At 42.8% G+C, this 19,873-nt stretch overlaps 1 protein-coding gene across 2 annotated transcripts in view; it reads left to right on the top strand.

Moving 5' to 3' along the window:
• DIO1 (iodothyronine deiodinase 1) overlaps positions 1–19,873 on the top strand; it is a 39,445-nt gene that overhangs the window by 9,532 nt on the left and 10,040 nt on the right. The window contains exon 3 of one of the 2 annotated variants that reach the window (XM_049617142.1): positions 12,957–13,224. In XM_049617142.1, coding sequence (XP_049473099.1) covers positions 13,032–13,224 — 193 coding nt within the window. In that variant the 5' untranslated portion in view covers positions 12,957–13,031. Of the gene's footprint in view, positions 1–12,810; positions 13,225–19,873 lie in introns of those variants that run through there. The other variant, XM_049617143.1, reaches the window with a different exon arrangement.

The raw sequence follows: 19,873 nt of genomic DNA, 5'->3' as shown, positions 1-19,873 counted from the left end.
CCCCCCACTGCCTCCTTTGATGTAGGTTGTTCAATTGAATCTTTTCCTTTAAGACGGTGTTTTATCTTTCTGAATGAACTCTTACTCTCCTAGGGGTTTTAGCCCCTTGTCCTGGTGATGAATACCTGAGAGAAGAGCCTAAAAAAACAAAAACAAAACAAAACAAAACAAAACAACACCTGTGCCCTGTGTTCTATGTGATGAATTGGGAGAGAAAGGTGTGGAGAGCTACCAAAGAGTGGAGAGGGCAGCTGTGTTACATACTCTGTATCAGTGTCCTGGCACTGCTCATTGTCACCTTTATCTAGAACCACCCAGTCCTTGGAGATATGGACAGAGATTGTAAAAGGGAGACCACTTAGGACTTGCCAGTCTGCCTGAATCTCAGTTAACCATGCCCCACTCTGGTCTGGTTTCAGCAGTAGTGATGGGCTCGCTACTGGTTTTTTTGTTTAGTTGTTTTTTTAATAAGAGGGAGTGAAAGGGTCTCTCAGTGGAATGTATGGGACAGCAAATGGACACATGGAAACATGATAGTCCACCCTCTCTCCAGTCCCCAGTGCACAACCATCGTCTTAGGTGTTGTCAGCTCTGTCCCGTGCCTTCACCGAGACCTACTCACCCTCTGTTGCCCGGGAAGCTCCCACAGTGTTCACATTAATTTGACAGATTGACCAACCACTTTGGTTCCTGGGCTGTTTCCAGGTGTCTCCATCCTGTTAGGAACTGTAATATTTCCCTCTATATCAATCACTTTTGGGGGGATGATGCCCAACCCTTTATTTCTATTCTTATTTTTCTATTCAGAACGTATTTATTTAGATTTACCTATATGTTTACCAGTTTCATTGCCACTACGCCTGCTTACATTTTAGACATTCCTCCTGAGAGCATTTTCCTTCTTCCTGAAAATTTTAGAAGTAATTTTAATGAAGTCTGGGATCATAAACTCAGTTTTTGTTTATTCAGGAATACTTTCCTTCATCCCCATTCTTTTCTTTTCTTTTTTTTTTTTTTTTTTTGGAATATTTGATAGATTTTTTTTTTAAGTTTTTATTTATTTATTTTGAGGGAGAGAGAGGGGCAGAGAGAGAGAATTCCAAGCAGGCATAGAGCCCAAAGCAGGGCTCAAACTCACCACCCAAACCATGAGATCATGACCTGAGCTGAAATCAAGAGTCAGACGCTCCATTGACTGAGCCACCCAGGCGCCTCTCATCCCCATTCTTAAAAGACAGTTGGGGGGCGCCTGGGTGGTCCAGTCAGTTAAGCGTCTGACTTCGGCTCAGGTCATGATCTCACAGTTTGTGAGTTTGAGCCCCACATCGGGTTCTGTGCTGACAGCTCAGAGCCTGGAGCCTGCTTCGGATTCTGTGTCTCCTTCTCTCTCTGCCCCTCCCCAACTTGTGCTCTGTCTCTCTATGTCTCTCAAAAAATAAATAAATGGAAAAAAAAATTTTTTTAAAGACAGTTGGGTTGAGCACACAATTCCTGATTGCCAGTTATTTTTTCCCTCAATACTTTGAAGATATTATTCCACTACCTTCTGATTTCCATTGTTGCTGCTGAGGACTCTGCTGTTGCACTTGGTGCCCCACCTAAATCTTCATGACTACCTGCTGCATCCATTCCCCAACTTCTGTGGTGATTACTCATGGCTCAGAGCTTCCTTTTTCTCTGGAGAATTACCCTTCAGCAGAAGGATGCTGCTTTGTCTGGAAATGTCTGGGAGGTGATACGTGTAGCCAGTAACTGAGTGATAGGAGTATACTAATGGTTGACCCCTCTTTGCCTCAAATTGATATAACTCAGTGGTGCCATACATGATCCAGAGCATCCTCATGGGATCAGGGAAAGACTAGACCTCATCTGAAACCACATTTTACTTAGCTTCTTCCCTTGCCCTGTCCTGTTTTCCTATACCTTAAAGGTTCTCCTGAGAGCCCTGTCAGCAAATCATGTGCCGAAGGATCTTGTCTCAGGCTCTGCTTCTAGGAAAGCTGACTCAAAATTGCTGTCAATATGATTCTCAATTCTTTGTAGGGGACTGTTTCTTCCCTCTGACTTTTTTTTTCTTTGCTTGCTTGCTTTTACTTATTTCTTGTCCCCCCCATGCCTACTTCAAGATCTTCTCCTTGTTCTTGTTTTTGTGTGTGTGTGTGTGTGTGTGTGTGTGTTCCATAGCTTCACTAAAACAGCGTACTGATTACTTTTTGTAAATGTCACTCTGAATTGCTTTAACTTCTCTTTCATGTTTTCAAATAACATTTTTTCATGTTTTTCAAATCCTTTGATTTGCATGGCATCCCAAGTAATTTCTTTATACATCATTCTAGCTAATTCTTTCTTCAGGGGTTCTTAATCTGCTATTTAAACCACCCACTGAGTTTTTTTTTTTTTAATTTTTTTTTAACGTTTTTATTTATTTTTGAGACAGAGAGAGACAGAGCATGAATGGGGGAGGGGCAGAGAGAGAGGGAGACACAGAATCGGAAGCAGGCTCCAGGCTCCGAGCCATCAGCCCAGAGCCCGACGCGGGGCTCGAACTCACAGACTGTGAGATCGTGACCTGAGCCGAAGTCGGACGCTCAACCGACTGAGCCACCCAGGCGCCCCAACCCACTGAGTTTTTAATCCAGCCATTATGTATTCATTTTCTAAAAGTTCTGTTTGGTTCTTTAAAAATCATTTTGGATAACCCATGAATGCTTTTTTTTTTTTTTTTTTAATAATCCAGGAAGGCAAATACTTAATAGTTTGCTGGTAGAAGCTGGCCTTTGTTGTCAGGGTTCCCTGACTCCTATGAATGAATTAAACTTTTAACACATAGTTATAATTATTTAAATAGGCTGTATTTGATAATTCCACTACCTGAAATTCTTAAGGATTTCAATGTTGTTTTTCTGCTGACTCTCACTCATGGTGGTTTGTTTCTTTGTACTACTCGTGGTGGTAATCTTTGCATACTCATATCAGTTTTATCCTAATCTATGGAAATCCTCAGGTCTAAATATTTTTTCTTTTCTAATGGTTCTATTTGGCTCTTTTTTCAAATGCACACAGTCATTGTTGACACCAAGATACAGGGGATATCTTTTCAGAAAAGAGTTAATATTGATTCTTCCAGAAGCCAGTAGTCACTGCCGACACGGGACCACTTTCATATCCTTCCAGGAGTCTCTGTCCTAATGTAGGAAACTCAGAATCGGCCACTCTGTCCTATAGCATGTTCCAGACTTCCTTGCACAATCACAGAACTGATATTGCCATTTTCCCTCAGGGCTGCTTTAACTTTTACATTTGCCCAAACCATTTTGCCCAGTTCCCTATTTTGGTTTTATCCAATGATGTTATTTATGCGTGTGTACACTTACACGTCAATGTTTGGAGGTTTTCCTTTATCTCCTGTGAACGTAATACATTAAAATAGTTTTTTGGGAGTTGTCTGCGTGGCTAGGTGGGTTAAGCGTCCAACTTTGGCTCAGGTCATGATCTCACGGTTCCTGGGTTTGAGCCCTGCATCAGGCTCTCCACTGTCAGCACAGAGCCTGTTTTGGATCCTCTGTCTCCCTCTCTCTCTCTGGTCCTCTCCCTTTTGCATGCTGTCTCTCTTTCTTTCAAAATAAATAAATAAACATTAAAAAAAATAAAATAGTTTTTTCATGGAAAAGCTAGTTGTTTTGTGAGCAAAAGGCTGACATACTGCTAGCAATTCTTAACTAGTGTTTCTATTATTCAAAATTCCAAGCATGCACAGAAAGTAAAGGACAATTCACTGAAATCCCGTGTACTATCACCTATGTTCACTTACCACATCCTCGTTTTCCTTCTTTTTTTAATGGTTTTGTGAGCTCACTCTTTAAACTTAAATATATATATTTTTTAATTTTTTTGTTTGTTTGTTATGTTTCTTTTTGAGATGGAGAGAGATAGTGCGAGCAGGGGAGGGGCAGAGGAAGAGAGAGAATCCCAAGCAGGCTCCAGTGATGGCACGGAGCCTGACATGGGGCTCGAACCCACAAACCATGAGATCATGACCTGAGCTGAAGTTGGATGTTCAACTGACTGAGCCACCCAGGAGCCCCTAAATATGTTTATTTTAGAGAGAAACTGTATATCAACTTCATGAAATGGAAAACCACGATCTCTTGCCATTAATAGAATGTAGCTATACTAATAAATACAATGAAAATCAAAGTCATTAAAAATTAAGAAAATAAATGATAAAATATAAAAGTAATAATCTATTTATACAAATACATATCTAAAAAACTTTTTAGTGAGAATAATGGAACAATACATGATCAATCAGTAACACAGATATATTAAGCTCGTTGTCTTTTTTTTTAATGTTTATTATTTATTTTTGAGAGAGAGAGCAAGAGAGAGACAGAGCCTGAACAGGGGGGAGGGGCAGAGAGAGAGGGAGACACAGAATCCGAAGCAGGCTCCAGGCTCTGAACTGTCAGCACAGAGTCCAAGACGGGGCTCGAATTCATGAACCATGAAATCATGATCTGAGCTGAAGTCAGACGCATAACTGACTAAGCCACCCAGGCACCCCTCATTGTCTCTTTATTTAAGATAAGGATTTGTTTCTAGAATAATAAAATGAGTCTGTTGTTTGGTTTCAGTGCTACAGCACCAAGAATCCCAACTCCCAACACATATCTGCAATTGGAAAGGAAAGGCAAACCATATTTAATCCCTTTCTAGATTTCAGTGAAACATGTTTATACCTACTTTGCATTACAAACAGTTGTCAGCTTTCTGAAGTGATGGTTAATGTATCACTGAAAATAACAGAAGTGCTGGAGGTTTCAAATGTTTATGGGCAGCCTGTGTAACATGGTGTATCATAGGTCCACCCCAAGTCTCAGTGATCTGTAGGAGGTCGCAGAGAACTTAGCGTATAGTCATACTCACAGCTATGCTTTCACAGCAAAAAAATATAAAACAAAATCAGCAAAGGGAACAGGCACAAGGGGCGAAGTCCAGAGAAAACCAGTCCAGAGAAAAAGTTGTGACAACATGTATGAAATATTGTCTCCCAAGGAAGCTCATCAGAGACTCAGTACCTAAGGTTTTATTTTACTGGGAGCTGGTCACATAGGCACCCTCTGTCTAGCACACACCTAAATTCCAGATTCCCAGAAGGAAAGCAGGTGTTCGGCATAAGGTGTTCAGCAGGTGTTCACACTGTTTATTCATAAACAGTTCCTTCACAGTGAACCACTATTTTCAGTGGTGGGAACCCTTCTAAAATCCAAGTTTGCGAGCACTAGTAAAGCGCCAATCTCACAAGAAGGACTTTTTAACATTAACCCTTTTCTGAAGACGTAGCTCACCACTATACTATCTACTTTGGTCTTACCCTAAGTGATAATAACTATGAAATGATAGGGTTTTTTTTAAGTTTATCTACCTATTTTGTAGGGTGTGCAGAGAGAGAGAGAGAGAGAGAGAGAGAGAATCCCAAGCAGGTTCCATGCCATCAGCGCAGAGCCCAGTGCAGGGCTCAAACCCACAAACCATGAGATCATGATCTGGGCCGACACCAAGAGCCAGATGCCCAACCAACTGAGCCACCCAGGTGCCCCAGTTTTGGTGTGCTTTTTATAGGTAATACAAATTGAAAGAAATACATAACCATTAAAATTTTAAATATTAATGTTTACATCATCTCATACCCATTGGGATGGATAGTATAAAAACAAAAAGAAAGCAAACAAAACAAAACACAACACAAAATAGCTAGTGTTGGCAAGGATATGGAGAAATTGAAATCCTTGTGCACTGTTGGTGGGAATGTAAAATGATGAAGCCTTTATGGAAAACAGTTCCTAAAGAAATTAAAAATGGAATTACCATATGATTCAGCACTTCCACTTCTGGGTATGTACCCAAAAGAATTGAAATCAGGGTCTTAAAAACCTATGTTCCTAGCCAATTATTCACAATAATAACTAAAATATGGAAGGAACCCAAGTGACCATCAGTAGATGGGATAAGCAAAATGTGTTACATACATACATTGGAATATTATACATATTATCCATACAGTGGAATACATATATTGGAATATTAATCAGCCTTAAATTAAGAATGAAATTCCTCAATATGCTACAGCATGGATGAACCTTGAGAACATTATGCTAAGTGAAATAAGCCGGTCACAAAAAAGACAAATATTCTATGATTCCATTTATATGAGGTACTGAGAGTGGTCCGATTCATAGGCAAAAAACCAATGGTGGTTGCTTGAGGCTGAGGGATGTGGGGAATGGGGAGTTATTGTTTAATGAATATAGTTTCAGAATTGCAAGATGGAAAGAGTTATATGGGTGGATGATGATGATGGTTGTACAATAGTGTGAATGTTCTTAATGTCACTGAATTGTATGCTTAAAACTTTATGGTGGTAAATTTTATGTTTTGTGTACTTTACCACAAAAAAAAATCAAAAGTAAAAAAGTAATAGGAACAGTGATTATATAGATCATATCGTTCCAATAACTGTTTACATAATAACTCTATTTTTTAAATTTTTTTTAACGTTTATTTTTGAGACAGAGAGAGACAGATCATGAACGGGGGAGGGTCAGAGAGAGAGGGAGACACAGAATCAGAAACAGGCTCCGGGCTCTGAGCTGTCAGCACAGAGCCCGATGCGGGGCTCAAACTCACTGACCGAGAGATCATGACCTGAGCCGAAGTCGGCCGCCCAACTGACTGAGCCACCCAGGCGCCCCATAACTCTATTTTTAAAAAAGTAAAGGGATGAGGAAAGATACACTATGCTAACACTAATCAAAAGAAAGCTGGAATGGCTACACTAATTTCAGAGCAAACTTCAGAGCAAGAAAAATTACCAAGAAGGAGCATTACATAATGATAAGGGATCAATTCTCTAAGAAAACATAACCATCTTTAATGTGTATGTGCCTAACAGCAAAGCATTAAAATGCATGAGGCAAAAACTGATAGAACTGAAAGAAGAAATAGAGGAATCCACTATTATAGTTGGAGACTTTAATGTCCCTCTATCAGAAATGGACAGATCTAGCAGAGAGAAAATCAGTAAGGACATAGTGGAACTTAACAACAGCATTGGTCAAGTGGATATAATCGACATATATAGACTACTTCATCCAACAACAGTGGAATATACATTTTTCTCAAACTTACATGGAACATTCACCAAGATAGACCACATTTTGGGCTATAAAATATACCTTAACAAATTTAAAAGAGTAGAAACTATGTTATATATGCTCTCAGGCCACATTGGAATCAGACTAGAAATCAATAAGAGAAAAATACCTAGAAAATTAGAAAAGAAGAAAGATTTAAAGTCTGCAATCTAAGCTTCTACTTGAGGAAACTAGAAAAAGAGAGAGAGAAAATTAACTCTAAAGTAAGCAGAGGAAAATAAATAATAAAAATTAGAACAGAAATCAATGAAATTGAAAACAGGAATTAATAGAGAAAATCAAGGAAGCCAAAAAACAGAGGTTTATTGATAAACTTCTAGCCAGGCTAACTAAGAAAAAATTCTAATATTGGAAATGAAAGAGGGCACATTACTAGAGATCCCAGGGATATTAAAGGGATACTCTAAATAGCTCTATGCCCACATGTAATAACCAAAATAAAATGGACTAATTCTTTGAAAGACACAACGTGTGAAAACTCATACCAGAAGAAATAAACAATCTGAATAGATCTATATCTATTAAAGAAATTGAATCAAGAGGCACCTGGGTGGCTCACTTGGCTAAGCTTCCGACTTCAGCTCAGGTCATGATCTCACGGTCTGTGGGTTCGAGCCCTGCATGGGGTTCTGTGCTGACAGCTCAGAGCCCGGAGCCTGCTTCGGATTCTGTGTCTCCCTCTCTCTGCCCCTCCCCTGCTTGCGCTCTGTGTCTCTCTCTCTCAAAAATAAATAAACGTTAAAAAAAGTTTTTTTAATAAAGAAAGAAATTGAATAAATAATAACTTTTGAAAACAGAAAATGCACCAGACCCAAATTAACCTACTAGTTCACTGGTGAATTCTACCAAACGTTGAAGGAAGAAATTATAACAATTCTCCACAGTCTTGTCCAGAAATTAGAAGCAGAGGGAATAATTCCTAATCCATTCTATGAAACCAACACTACCCTAATACCCAAACCAGGCAAAGACATTACAAAAAAAGAAAATTAGAGACCAACATTTTTTATGAATAGAGATGCAAAAATCCTCAATAAAATTAGCAAGTTGAATCCAACAATGTATAAAAAGAATTACACACCATGACCAAGTGAGATTTATTCCAGATATGTAAGACTTGGTCAACATTCAAAAATGAATTAATGTGATCCATTACATCAGCAGATTAAGGAAAAATCACACGATTATAGCAAAATACATGCAGAAAAAGCATTTGACAAAATCTAACACCCATTAACGATAAAAACTCTCAGAAAAGGGAATAGAGGAAACGTCTCAATTTGATAAAGAACATCTACAAAAAACCTACAGCTAACATCATACATAATGGTGAGAAACTAGATACTTTCCCACCAAGATCAGGAACAAGGCAAGAGTGTACCCTGTTGGTCCACAACTTGGCCCCTTTACACAGAGGGCAAGGAGAGACTGAAGAAAGAGGCAGACTATTCCAGATTGGTAGGTGGCAGTTTCAGTAAGCAAGAGAACTTACTTATGAGGCTTGTCTTGGGCAACCACAAGAGAAGTAGATCTCTGCACCTGCCTGCCAGAATCTTAAAAGTTATATAGAGGCGTTAACTGGGTTTCGTCATGTATACCATCCAGATGGTCTCAACAGCACATTACTATCTCAAGTCCGTGTCCTTGGGCAGCTTCTAACACAGAGAAGGCAAATGACACACACATTCCAAGGATAGGGGAGGTGATAAGGAGCCTCTGATTTCCCAGGCCCAGCTTGTGGGTCAACTGGCAGTCATGTCCTCCCAATAACCTCTGCCAATATCCCTTCTAACACCACTCTTTTTCAACATCATACTGGAAGTCCTAGAGAATGCAATAAGACACAAGAAAAGGAAATAAAAGGTATACAGATTGGGAAGGAAGAAATAGAACTTTTTTTGTTCATAGACTACAATATTGAAAATCTGAATTAATTGGCAAGAAAACCTCCCAGAACTAATAAGTGTTTATAGCAAAGTTGTAGGATACAAAGTTAATATACAAAAGTTAATTGCTTTTTCATATAACAGCAATGAACAATTGGAATCTGAAATTAAAGTCATAATACCACTTACATTAGCACCCCCCAAAATGAAATATTAGATATAAATTAACCAAATATATAAAAAATCTATACAAGGAAAACTCTGGTGAAATAAGTCAAACAAGAACTTAAACAATGGAAAGACATTCCATGTTCATGAACAGGAAGACTCAATGTTTTCAAGATGTCAGTTTTTCCCAACTTAATCTATAGATTCAACACAATCCCAAAGCAAATCCCAGCAAGTTATTTTGTGGATATTGACAAACTCATTCCAAAGTTTATATGGAGAGACAAAAGACCCAGAATAGCTAATGCACTATTGAAAGAGAAGAACAAAGTTGGAGGACTGACACTACTCAACTTCAAGACTTAATATAAAGATACAGTAGTCAAGACAGTATGATATGGACAGGAAAATAGACAAAAAGATCAATGGAACAGAAAAGAGTGCCCAGAAATAGACCCACACAAATATAATCAAAAGATCTTTGACAAAGGAACAAAGACAATACAAAGGACAAAAGACAGTCTTCAGAAAATGGTGCTGGAACAATTGGACATCCACATGTAAAAAAAAAAAAAAAAGAATCTAGGCACAGACATTTCATAGAAATTAACTCAAAATGGAACTTAGACCTACATGTAAATCACAAAACTATAAAACTCCTAGAATATAACACAGAAGAAAACCTAGATGACTTTGGGTTTGGTGATGACTTTTTAGATACAACACCAAAAGCACAATCTGTGAAAAAAAGAATTGGTAGGCTAGACTTCATTAAAATTAAAAACTTCTGCAAAAGACATTGGTCAAGAGACTGAGAAGACAAACCACACAGGCTGGGAGAAAATATTCACAAAAGACATAGCTGATGAAGGACTATTATCTAAAAGAAACAACTCTTAAAACTCAGCAATAAAAAATGAACAAACTGATTTTAAAATGCATGAAAGATTGGAACAGACACCTCACCAAAGAAGATATATGGATGGCAAATAAGTGTATAAAAAGCTGCTCATTATCATATGCCATTAGGGAATTGCAAATTAAAGCAAGAGTGAGATACTATTACATACCTATTAGAATGGCCAAAATTCAGAACACAGACAACACCAAATGCTGGTGAGGACATGGAACAATAGTAACTCTCATTCATTGATGATGGGAATATAAAATGACACATCCACTTTAGAAGACAATTTATCAATTTCTCTTAAAATTAATCATACTTTCACCATAAGATCCAGCCTTTGTGCTTCTTGGTATTTACCCAAATGGGTTGAAAACACATCCACACAGAAACTTGCGTATAGTTGTTTATGGCACCTGTCTTAATCCATTAATTCTGCTATAACAGAATACCATAGACTGGGTGGATCACAACAGAAATTTATTTCTCACAGTTTTGGAGGCTGGAAGTGCAAGATCAAGGCACCAGCAGATTTGGTATCTAGTGAGGGCCCACTTCCTGGTTCCCAGACAGTCAGTCATCTTGTGTCCTCACATGGATGAAGGGGTGAAGGAGCTCTAACCCATTCATTACGGCTCCACTCTAATTACCTAATCACCTTACAAGGCCTCACAAAAAAACAAATACCATCACTTTGGGGATTAAGTTTCAACATATGAATGGGGGGGAGGTGGGGTAGGGCAGGATACAAACAGTCTATAGCAGCAGCTTTATTTGTAATTGCCAAGACCTGAAAGCAACCAAGATGTCCTTTAATAGGTGAACAGATAAACTGTGGTACATCCAGACAATGGGATATTGTCCAATGTTTAAAAAAAACAATGAGTTATCAAGTCCTGAAAAGACACGAGGGTTTCTTAAATGCATATTACTAAGTGAAAGATGTCAAACTGAAAGGCTACATGCTGTAAGATTCCAACTATATAACATTCTAGAAAAGGTAAAACTATGGACACACTAAAAGGATTAATGGTTGCCAGGGATTAGGGGAGAGGGAGGGATGAACTGGAGGAGCACAGAGGATTTAAGGGCATCAAAACTATTCTTTATGATACCTTAATGGTGGGTACATATCATTATAGATTTGTCAAAACCCATAGATTGTACGATACCAAGAGTGAAGTCTAATGTAATCTATGGACTTTGGGATAATGATTTGTTAATATAGGCTCATCAACTGTAACACATGTACCACTCTGGTGGGATACGGATAGTAGGGGAGGCTGTGCAAGTATGGAGACCAGGGGTAGTTGGGCACTCCCGTACTTTTGGCTTAATGTTGCTGTAAATCTAAAACTGCTTGAAAAAATAGTCTACTTAAAACAAATAACAGAAATGCTCTGTATGGGAAAATGCTATGTACACATTAGGGGTTATTACTGCTCAAACAGGCAGGTGCTGTACTTTGGGGGCACAGCTTGGCATTTACAGTGAGATGCTTAGAAACAGAACAGCTTTTGGAGGTGTTTTTTCTTCTCTAAATAGAGTTAGTGTGCTAGAGGCCAAGGTTAACACCTTTATGGCTGTGACAGTCAGCTTTCAAGACTTTCTTCCCTCTGCCCTAACGCACAGGTATGCAAATGCGTCAGGGAGGGGTAAACTTAAAGCTTTGTGAACTAACTCTTTAGGACATTAGTTAATTGCAGAATTGGCCTTCAGTCTCTTCCCCTCTCTAGGCCTCAGTTTCCCTGCTTAAAAGGGAAGTAGTTTTAGATGTTTTCTAAAACACTTTCCAGCTCTGAGCTTCTATGATTCTTCTTTTAATTTTTCCAGTGGGCCATGCTCTCTCTGGCTTCTAGGTCTTTGGACATGTGGTTCCGTCCACTAGGACCAATGTCCCCATTTGCCTGGCTTACTGCTTGCTATTCTGCCTTTCTGGTTTCAGCGTAGATATCACTTTGGGGGAAGTCCTCTTGACCTCTCTAAATAGAATTAACTGCATTAACTGCCCTCCACCATGTTTCCAAGCCCCCCACCCATCTTCTGTTTCTGTGCTTCATATGCTAAAATGATAACTTTTTGCTTACTTGTCTTTTCCCCACTCTGGACTGCCACCATGCTGAGTGCAGAGTGTTGTAGTTATATCACACAACACACACACACACACACACACACACACACAAAGGTCCAGGTTTTCTTGGGGATAACCCAGCTCTGTCTCTGCCTGGGAGTTTCCAGGCCCAAAATCCTCTAGGGGAGGCTATGCCTCCAGAAACATTCAACCACCAAGTAAGAAGCTGTGAGTGGGAAAACCATCTTTCATTAGTAAAGGAACAATTTACATTATTAAAAGAACAATTAATGTTAGGAGTTACTTACAACAAAGCCTTTCTAAAGGAGCAAAGAGTCCTTTTAAGTGTGATCTTTATAAGTATTGGTTTTTGAAAATTTATCAGAGGGAGGATTTAAAATCTGAAGTCTCTCAGTCCAAGGATCTCTCAAAGGTTAAGGCAAAGGATCAGAAATGATAATAATTAGAAGAGACCTTTGAGCCCTCGGTTTGGAATTTTCCATTCCATTGACAGGAAGGCAGACACCTTCTGTCCCAGGACCTTCCTGCTGTCCCGGGTTGGCTACATCCACCCTGCACCTTTGTTCAGCTCCTCCCATTACCGCCCGGCTGTGGCCTCTCTGCCCACCAGCCCCAGAGCCAGCTCTGGCTGTGCCAAAATGGGGCTGCCCCAGGCAGGGCTGTGGCTGAGGAGGCTCTGGGTCCTCTTTCAGGTGGCCCTGCAGGTGGCTGTGGGCAAAGTGTTCCTGATATTGTTTCCCTCGAGAGTCAAGCAACACATCGTGGCCATGAACCAGAAGAACCCCCACTTTTCCTATGACAACTGGGCCCCAACTCTGTACAGCGTGCAGTATTTCTGGTTTGTCCTGAAGGTCCGATGGCAGCGACTCGAGGACAGGACTGAGCCAGGAGGTCTGGCCCCCAACTGCCCCGTGGTCCGGCTCTCAGGACAGAGGTGCAGCATCTGGGACTTCATGAAAGGTCAGGAGACTGTTCCAAGCTTGAGATGCGCTTGGAGTGGGGGTTTCAGCAGTGGGTGGGGAAGTGGGTTGGAAAGTCCTGAATTCTATTCTGGCTGCTCCCTTTTGGCTTCTTGTCTTCTCACTTCCTGCATCTAGGACTTCTAGATTCTGTTCTTCTGAGCGGCATCGCCACCTTCCCAGGCCCTTAACCCACAAACCAGCTACACTGGCCTTCAGCTCCTTCCGTATGCTCTTTATTTATTTTTTTTAATTTTTACGAAATGTTTATTCATTTTTGAGAGGTGGGGGAGGGCAGATAGAAAGGAGAATGTGAAGTAGGCTCCATGTTGTCAGCACAGAGCCCAACGTGGGGCTCAAACCCACGAACCCATGAACCGTGAGATCACGACCTGAGCCGAAGTCAGATGCTCAACCGACTGAGCCACCCAGGCGCCCCCTTCCACAGGCTCTTAGGCTCTTAGAGTCGCCCTGCCTGGTCAGCTCCTGCTCATCCTTCAGACTTCCGCTCGGTGCCACTTCTTGCAACAAGCCAGCCCTGGATCCCCCACCAGGCTAGGTTACCTCCTTTTCCATGCTTGACGTCCTAAGCTTCTCTTTACTGCACCTGACCTGGTAGGTAGTTCTGCGCCCCCACTAGCCTGCACGCTCCATGCAGGTGGAGCCCATGCAGTGGAACCCACTTTGCATCCTTTTGGCTGCTGCTGGCCCATGGCAGGCGCTCAGTAAATATATGTTGAAGCACTCTCTCTCCCTCTCCTATGTATACAAGTTCTATTGATGTGGGGTCTTACAGACCCCCCCTTTTTTTTTTTGTCCTCACAGCTGTTCCTTCTGCCAGGCCTTCCTCCTCCTCCCCCTGTTGCCCTCTCTTCCTACCCCACTTGCGACTGGCTGCGAGATTGCCCCTTAGCAAGCGCATCCCCAGCCTCAGCAGCTGCCCTCTGCACTCAGAACGAAGCCGGGGCCCAGCCTTGTGCTCAAGGTCCTTCCTGAGCCAACTCCCGCTTTCCTTCCCCATCTCACCTGTGGGCTGCGCCTCATGCTGTGGCCTGCAGACCAATTCTTGGGCCTTGCACATCCCTTGTGGTTTCCCTTCTTGGCCTTGCTGATGTTGTTGGCTCTTCCCCTCTATTGCCAACCGTCCAAACACCTCATCAACAGGGGCCTGCTCTCACACACACGCCCTTCCGTGAGGCCGTCTCAGAGCCCTACAGCTAGGCAGGTGCTCTCTCTCCTGGACGCGTGGCTCTGTATCTGCCCCTCTCCTTGGACACTGATTCTTGCCACCCAGCCTCTGGCTGCCCAACGGGGAGCCTCGTGACAGTACTGTGTCCGATTCATCTCCGATTTCCTGGGACCTAGACCCAGTGGATGGAGTAGAGAAGGCCCCTGAGGCAGGTGGCTACTCTAGTGTTTTTCAAAGCACGTCTTTGGAGGCCAAATCCCGCAGATAAGCTTTACTACATCGAGTTCCCTGATTCAAGTAGTTTGAGAAACGCTGCACGCTATACCCTCCTCCTGGAAATTCATACAGCACGCGAATATTTTTAAAGCTCTGAGAAGCCCTGAAGCTTCAAAACAAACAAAACTTGGGGGAAAAAAACCAAACTGACAAAGCACTGACTGATGTTCCTAACACACACAACCCCCAGGTCTCCCCCTGAGGAAATGCCTGTCATCATCATACATGATCCAAAGAACACCCTTTGGGAAAAGTTGACCTGATCCAGTCCTCTCACTTTAGAAGGGAATGGAGAACGCTGAGAGGCAAAGGTAACAGAGACAGTGAGCAACCAAGTCAGACCCAGAATCTGGGCTTCTTCATCTCATTTTCTTCAGTCAGCAAACATTCACGAGCACCTCCTCTGTGCCCGGCCCTCAGCTAGATGCCAAAGACTCAGAGTTAGGTAAGAGCTTGCTCCTTCACTCGAGAAGGTTACGGTTTCCCAGCACAGATGGACGTAGTAAAGGAATCCTCACAGTTCTGTGAGATGGGGGAGGCTGTAAAGGTATAAAGTTTGCCTGCAGGGCTTGGAATGTTTCCTGGAGGAGGTGGCTTTGGAACTAGGCCTTGAAAAATGAGTAAGATTTTTATAGCTTGGGAAGGGAAAGGCGTTTCAAGTAGAGCAACAGGCAAGAGTTTCTTGCACATGACTTTAATTTTTTTTTTTTTAACATTTATTTATTTTTGAGAGACAGAGTGTGAGCAGAGTAGGGGCAGAGAGAGAGGGAGACACAGAATCTGCAGTAGGCTCCAGGCTCTGAGCTGTCAGCACAGAGCCCGATGCGGGGCTTGAACCCACGAACCGTGGGATCATGACCTGACCCGAAGGCGGACGTTCAACCGACTGAGCCACCCAGGTGCCCCAGTTGCTCATGACTTTAAACTGCGGTACATAAATGACCTGTATTTATCCAACATTTGCCAAGTGACCACTGATAATAAGAACACTGAGAATAACAGTTAACTTTTATTGAGTGTCCACTATGTGCCAAGCACTGAGCTAGAAGCAGGCCAATTTGATGAATATCAATCATCTACTGACCAGTTCCATGAAAGCCAACTTGCCTCATGGCCAGTTCACAGAATGTACTCGCTTCTTGTAACTGTTTGCTTTCAGTGGACCAGTTTACATTAAAAAAAATTTTTTTAATGTTTATTTATTTTTGAGAGAGAGAGAGAGTGAGATAGAGTGTGAGCGAGGGAGGGCCAGGGAGAGGGAGACACAGAATCTAAAGCAGGCTCCAGACTCTGAGCTGTCAGCACAGAGCCCGACGCGGGGCTTGAACCACAAACTGCAAGAACATGACCTGAGCCGAAGTCGGACACCTAACCGTCTGAGCCACCCAGGCACCCATGGACCACTTCACATTTTAAATACTTTAAATATTTGCCTCTGCTCCCTGCTATTGCACCTGAGACTGAAGAATGGAGAGAGAAGGAGACCAAGAGACAAAAGAAAACTCTACTTATAAAATGAGTTGGCTTTTAGCACATGGATTCAGAAATAATGGTACTGATGGGGCGCCTGGCTGGCTCAGTCGGTTGAGCGTCCGACTTCGGCTCAGGTCATGATTTCACTGTTCGTGATTTCGAGCCCACGTTGGGCTCTGTGCTGATGACTCAGGGCCTGCAGCCTGCTTCAGATTCTGTGTCTCCCCCTCTCTCTGCTCCTCCCCTGCTTGCACTCTGTCTCTCTCTCTCTGTCAAAAATAAGTAAACGTTAAAAAAAAAAAAGAAAAAGAAAAAAGAAATAATGGTACTGAATCATCCTGAAATGATAGATACTGGTGATACAGAAATCAACACAACTGATGTCGGCCCTAGAAAAATCTCATAACCCAGAGGGGGAGATGGTGTAGTGAGAGAGGGAAGCAGAGGGTTCTGGAAGATGTGGGTGGGTAGGAAGGTGGTCAGAGGAAGGCTTCCTGGGGAAGAGGATGGCGAGCCAATTGTCTAGAGACAGTGAAGCTTTGGAGTGTGTGGGGAACAGGAGAGTGGGGAGCAGAGCAGGACAGAAGGGGGGAGCTGCGATCTAAGATGTGGAGGTGACGTCAGTTTGGCAGAAGTGGGACTGTGGGAGGCATGAAGTGGTGAAGGATGAGACTGGAGCCATCATCAGGGACCAGCACTTAAGGGACCTGATGTGTCTTACTGAAGAGGGTAGACTTCATCCTGAAGTTATTGGTGAATTTCAGAAGGATTTTCAAGCAGGGCATTAACATGATCAGTTCTGCTTAATAGAAAGATATCCTATAACTGCTTTGGAAACCCACCAGACCACTAAAAATCTCTGACGTATGCTTTAGGTATAAATCTGAGCTCATTTTACAGCCACAGACTGGAAGATCTAGAAGACTCTATGGGTAATCTAAAGCAGTTCTTCCATTTTTTCAGATGCAAAGGCCCAGCGAGGGAAATTACTGACTCAGAGTCATATGGCAAGTTCTTATAGAGCCTGAATTAGAACTTGTGCCTTCTGACTCTCAGCTACTGTGCTTTGTGTTGTTGGATCAGACAACAGAGGCTCAGAGAAATTCCCAGCCACCTCCTATCCTCTGCATGTACGTGCACATGTACACACATGACATACACACACACACACACACACACACACACACACAGCAAAATATTGATTAACTGGTGTGTTGTGGTAGAAGGCGATGGTGGGTAATTTATTTTCTAGGCACTTGAGAGTTAATATGAAACTGGACTTATTTCAGCCCCTGTTTCCTATCCTCTAAACTCTCTCCCAGTGTACTTAGGAGGTGCCATCTAGCAACTATAAATGGGCTTAGTCTGCTGAGAGAGCCTGCCATGGGGGTTAATTTACTGGCATGGAGGTGAGAATGGTGGGTTCAAGTCCAGCTGCTGCAGAGCTGTTTTCCCATTTGTACAGACAAGCTGGACTTGGCGGCACTTGCCTGACATTTGAAATGGTGTTCTCTGCACCGTGGCTTGTGCACACAGGCAGAGTGCCAGCCCTCTGTACCGCTACCCCCTTGCACCCATCCTTCCCCTCTGCTACCACGTAAGTGGGGAACCCAGTTTAAACTTTGCCCTCAATACTGATCACTGCACCCAACCACACTATAAATAATTAAACGAATGTTCTGTCTCTTCCAATGTCCTAATCAGTGTTGAATTTTGTTCCAATTAAAAACAAAATTCCAGACAGCTAATATTTAGCACTGGTCCTGACCTTAAGTCTTTTGGGTTCTTATCTAAAGCATGACTCTGGGGTCATTGGAGGCCAGTGGCTGACCACTTGGCCTTGACTTACCTCTGAGCCTCCCCTGATGAGGCCTGGGCAACCCTGTCACATGGGTGAGGACTTGTGTAATCAACCAACAGGGGACTGAGGCCCACTTGGTACACCCTAGGGCCTCCTAAGAGAAAATCTGTGAGCCAAGGACAAGGAGAGATTTGTATCTCCTGGCCAGCTTTCTCCTTATGTACTGAAAAATGAGGACTATATAACCAATTGTTTCTATCTGTACTTGGGCACCAGGAAACTCAGTCAAATATTAGTTCAGTTACAGTGAATGCATGGGACCTTAGAACTGGTTGATTTGTCTTCCATAGTTCCCTTCTGTTCTGTGCCTCCCAGAAGGGCATGATTTTTTAAAATATTTTACTATATGTGTGAGCTGCTTCAAACCTATTGCACAACAAGGTGAGGGTGTAACTCATGGAATGAAGCATCGGCAAGGTAAAATGCCCTCTGTTCCCCTCCATCAGCAAGTACTATCTTTCCCCTTCTCCGCTGCCCACATACTTGCCCGGGCTCCCATGATCTCTCACGTGCATTTCTCTGATGCCCCCTAACTGAGTCCTACCCACTTCCATTCTGATCCTCAGGCCTTTCTCCACAAAGTGATGTCCAAGTGTAAATCTAATCGTGTTTCATGATTATATGCCCCTACCGTAACAGTCAGGGCTCTGGCTTGCGAGCCACAGAAACTCACTCTGGTTTTCTTAGTCACAAACATACGGATGCAAAAGAACATAGTAATAAGGTGTTGCAAGATCTCCAGAATCAACCACAGTTGGAGCCCTGGGCCTGGACTGTCTTTTAGCATCAACAGTCAGGCCAGGATGCTGCTGTCACTGTGGTTGCCTTGAGAACCAACCCCCCCACCCCCAGGACCCCACCATTCCTGACAGGGGCACTACCACTGGGCCATGGATGAATTCTGCCATCCCAATGACTCCAGAATCAAAGATCTATGTGGGAGAGTCCAATCAGCCCAGCCTGGGTCTCTGCTTTTGCCTTGGCTACTCAGGACAGAGAACAGACCTGGCCCCTCTCTCCTCCACAGAGGCATACTCTCCCATTAATAGCATACAAAATAAGAAATTCCAACTAGGAAGGAGGCTTAGGAACTGGGCAGCCAAAATTGCAACAAATATCCACCGTCCTTGTTTTACATCTCCGTGATGTCACATCATACGTGGAATAAAATCCAGATTTTTCCCCAAGGCATAGGAGAGCCTGCCTTCCCTGACCCATACCTACCTCTCCAGTCATGCCTCTCGTTACCCACTCTCCCACCCCCTCCCCAGGCCTGGCTCTGGTCACAGTGGCCTTACAGGTCCTTGAACACGCCAAGCTCTGTCCTGCCTCAGGGTCTTTGTACATGATAGAGTCCTTTTGTCTGGAATGCCCTTCTCCTCCCTTTGCCCATGGCTGGCTCTTTCCTATCCTTCATTTGTCAGGTTAAATGGCATCTCCTCAGAGGCCTCTCCCGACCCACCTGTCTAAAGTAGGTCACTCCTTGATTGTCTGTTTCGTAACACTTATCGCAAGTTGAAATTACCACATTTATGTGTTTACTTGTTTTTTTGCCATTAAATAGACCTCAAATTGCATGCAGGCAGGGGCCTGCTGGCTTTGTTCTCTGCTGAATCCCTGGTGTGTGGCTGAGAGCCTCGCACAGGATAAGTCTGAATAACTTGCCTATAGGTGGAATGAGAGCATGCTTGGGGACATGAGGTTGAATGAGGAACAGGCCCTGCCCACAAGGGGCAACAAGTAGCCTGGCGGGCACAGACCCATCACGGTGCGCAGCCTGCTGTGCTCTGACAGATGTGAGGGACGGGCTCGATGATGTCAGCCCCAGCCACAGGTAACCACCAGGTGCTG

Source organism: Panthera uncia (assembly GCF_023721935.1).
Source record: "Panthera uncia isolate 11264 chromosome C1 unlocalized genomic scaffold, Puncia_PCG_1.0 HiC_scaffold_4, whole genome shotgun sequence".
Lineage (NCBI taxonomy): Eukaryota > Metazoa > Chordata > Mammalia > Carnivora > Felidae > Panthera > Panthera uncia.
Note: the sequence above shows the minus strand (reverse complement) of the source record. Positions and strands in the feature narration are given on the sequence as shown.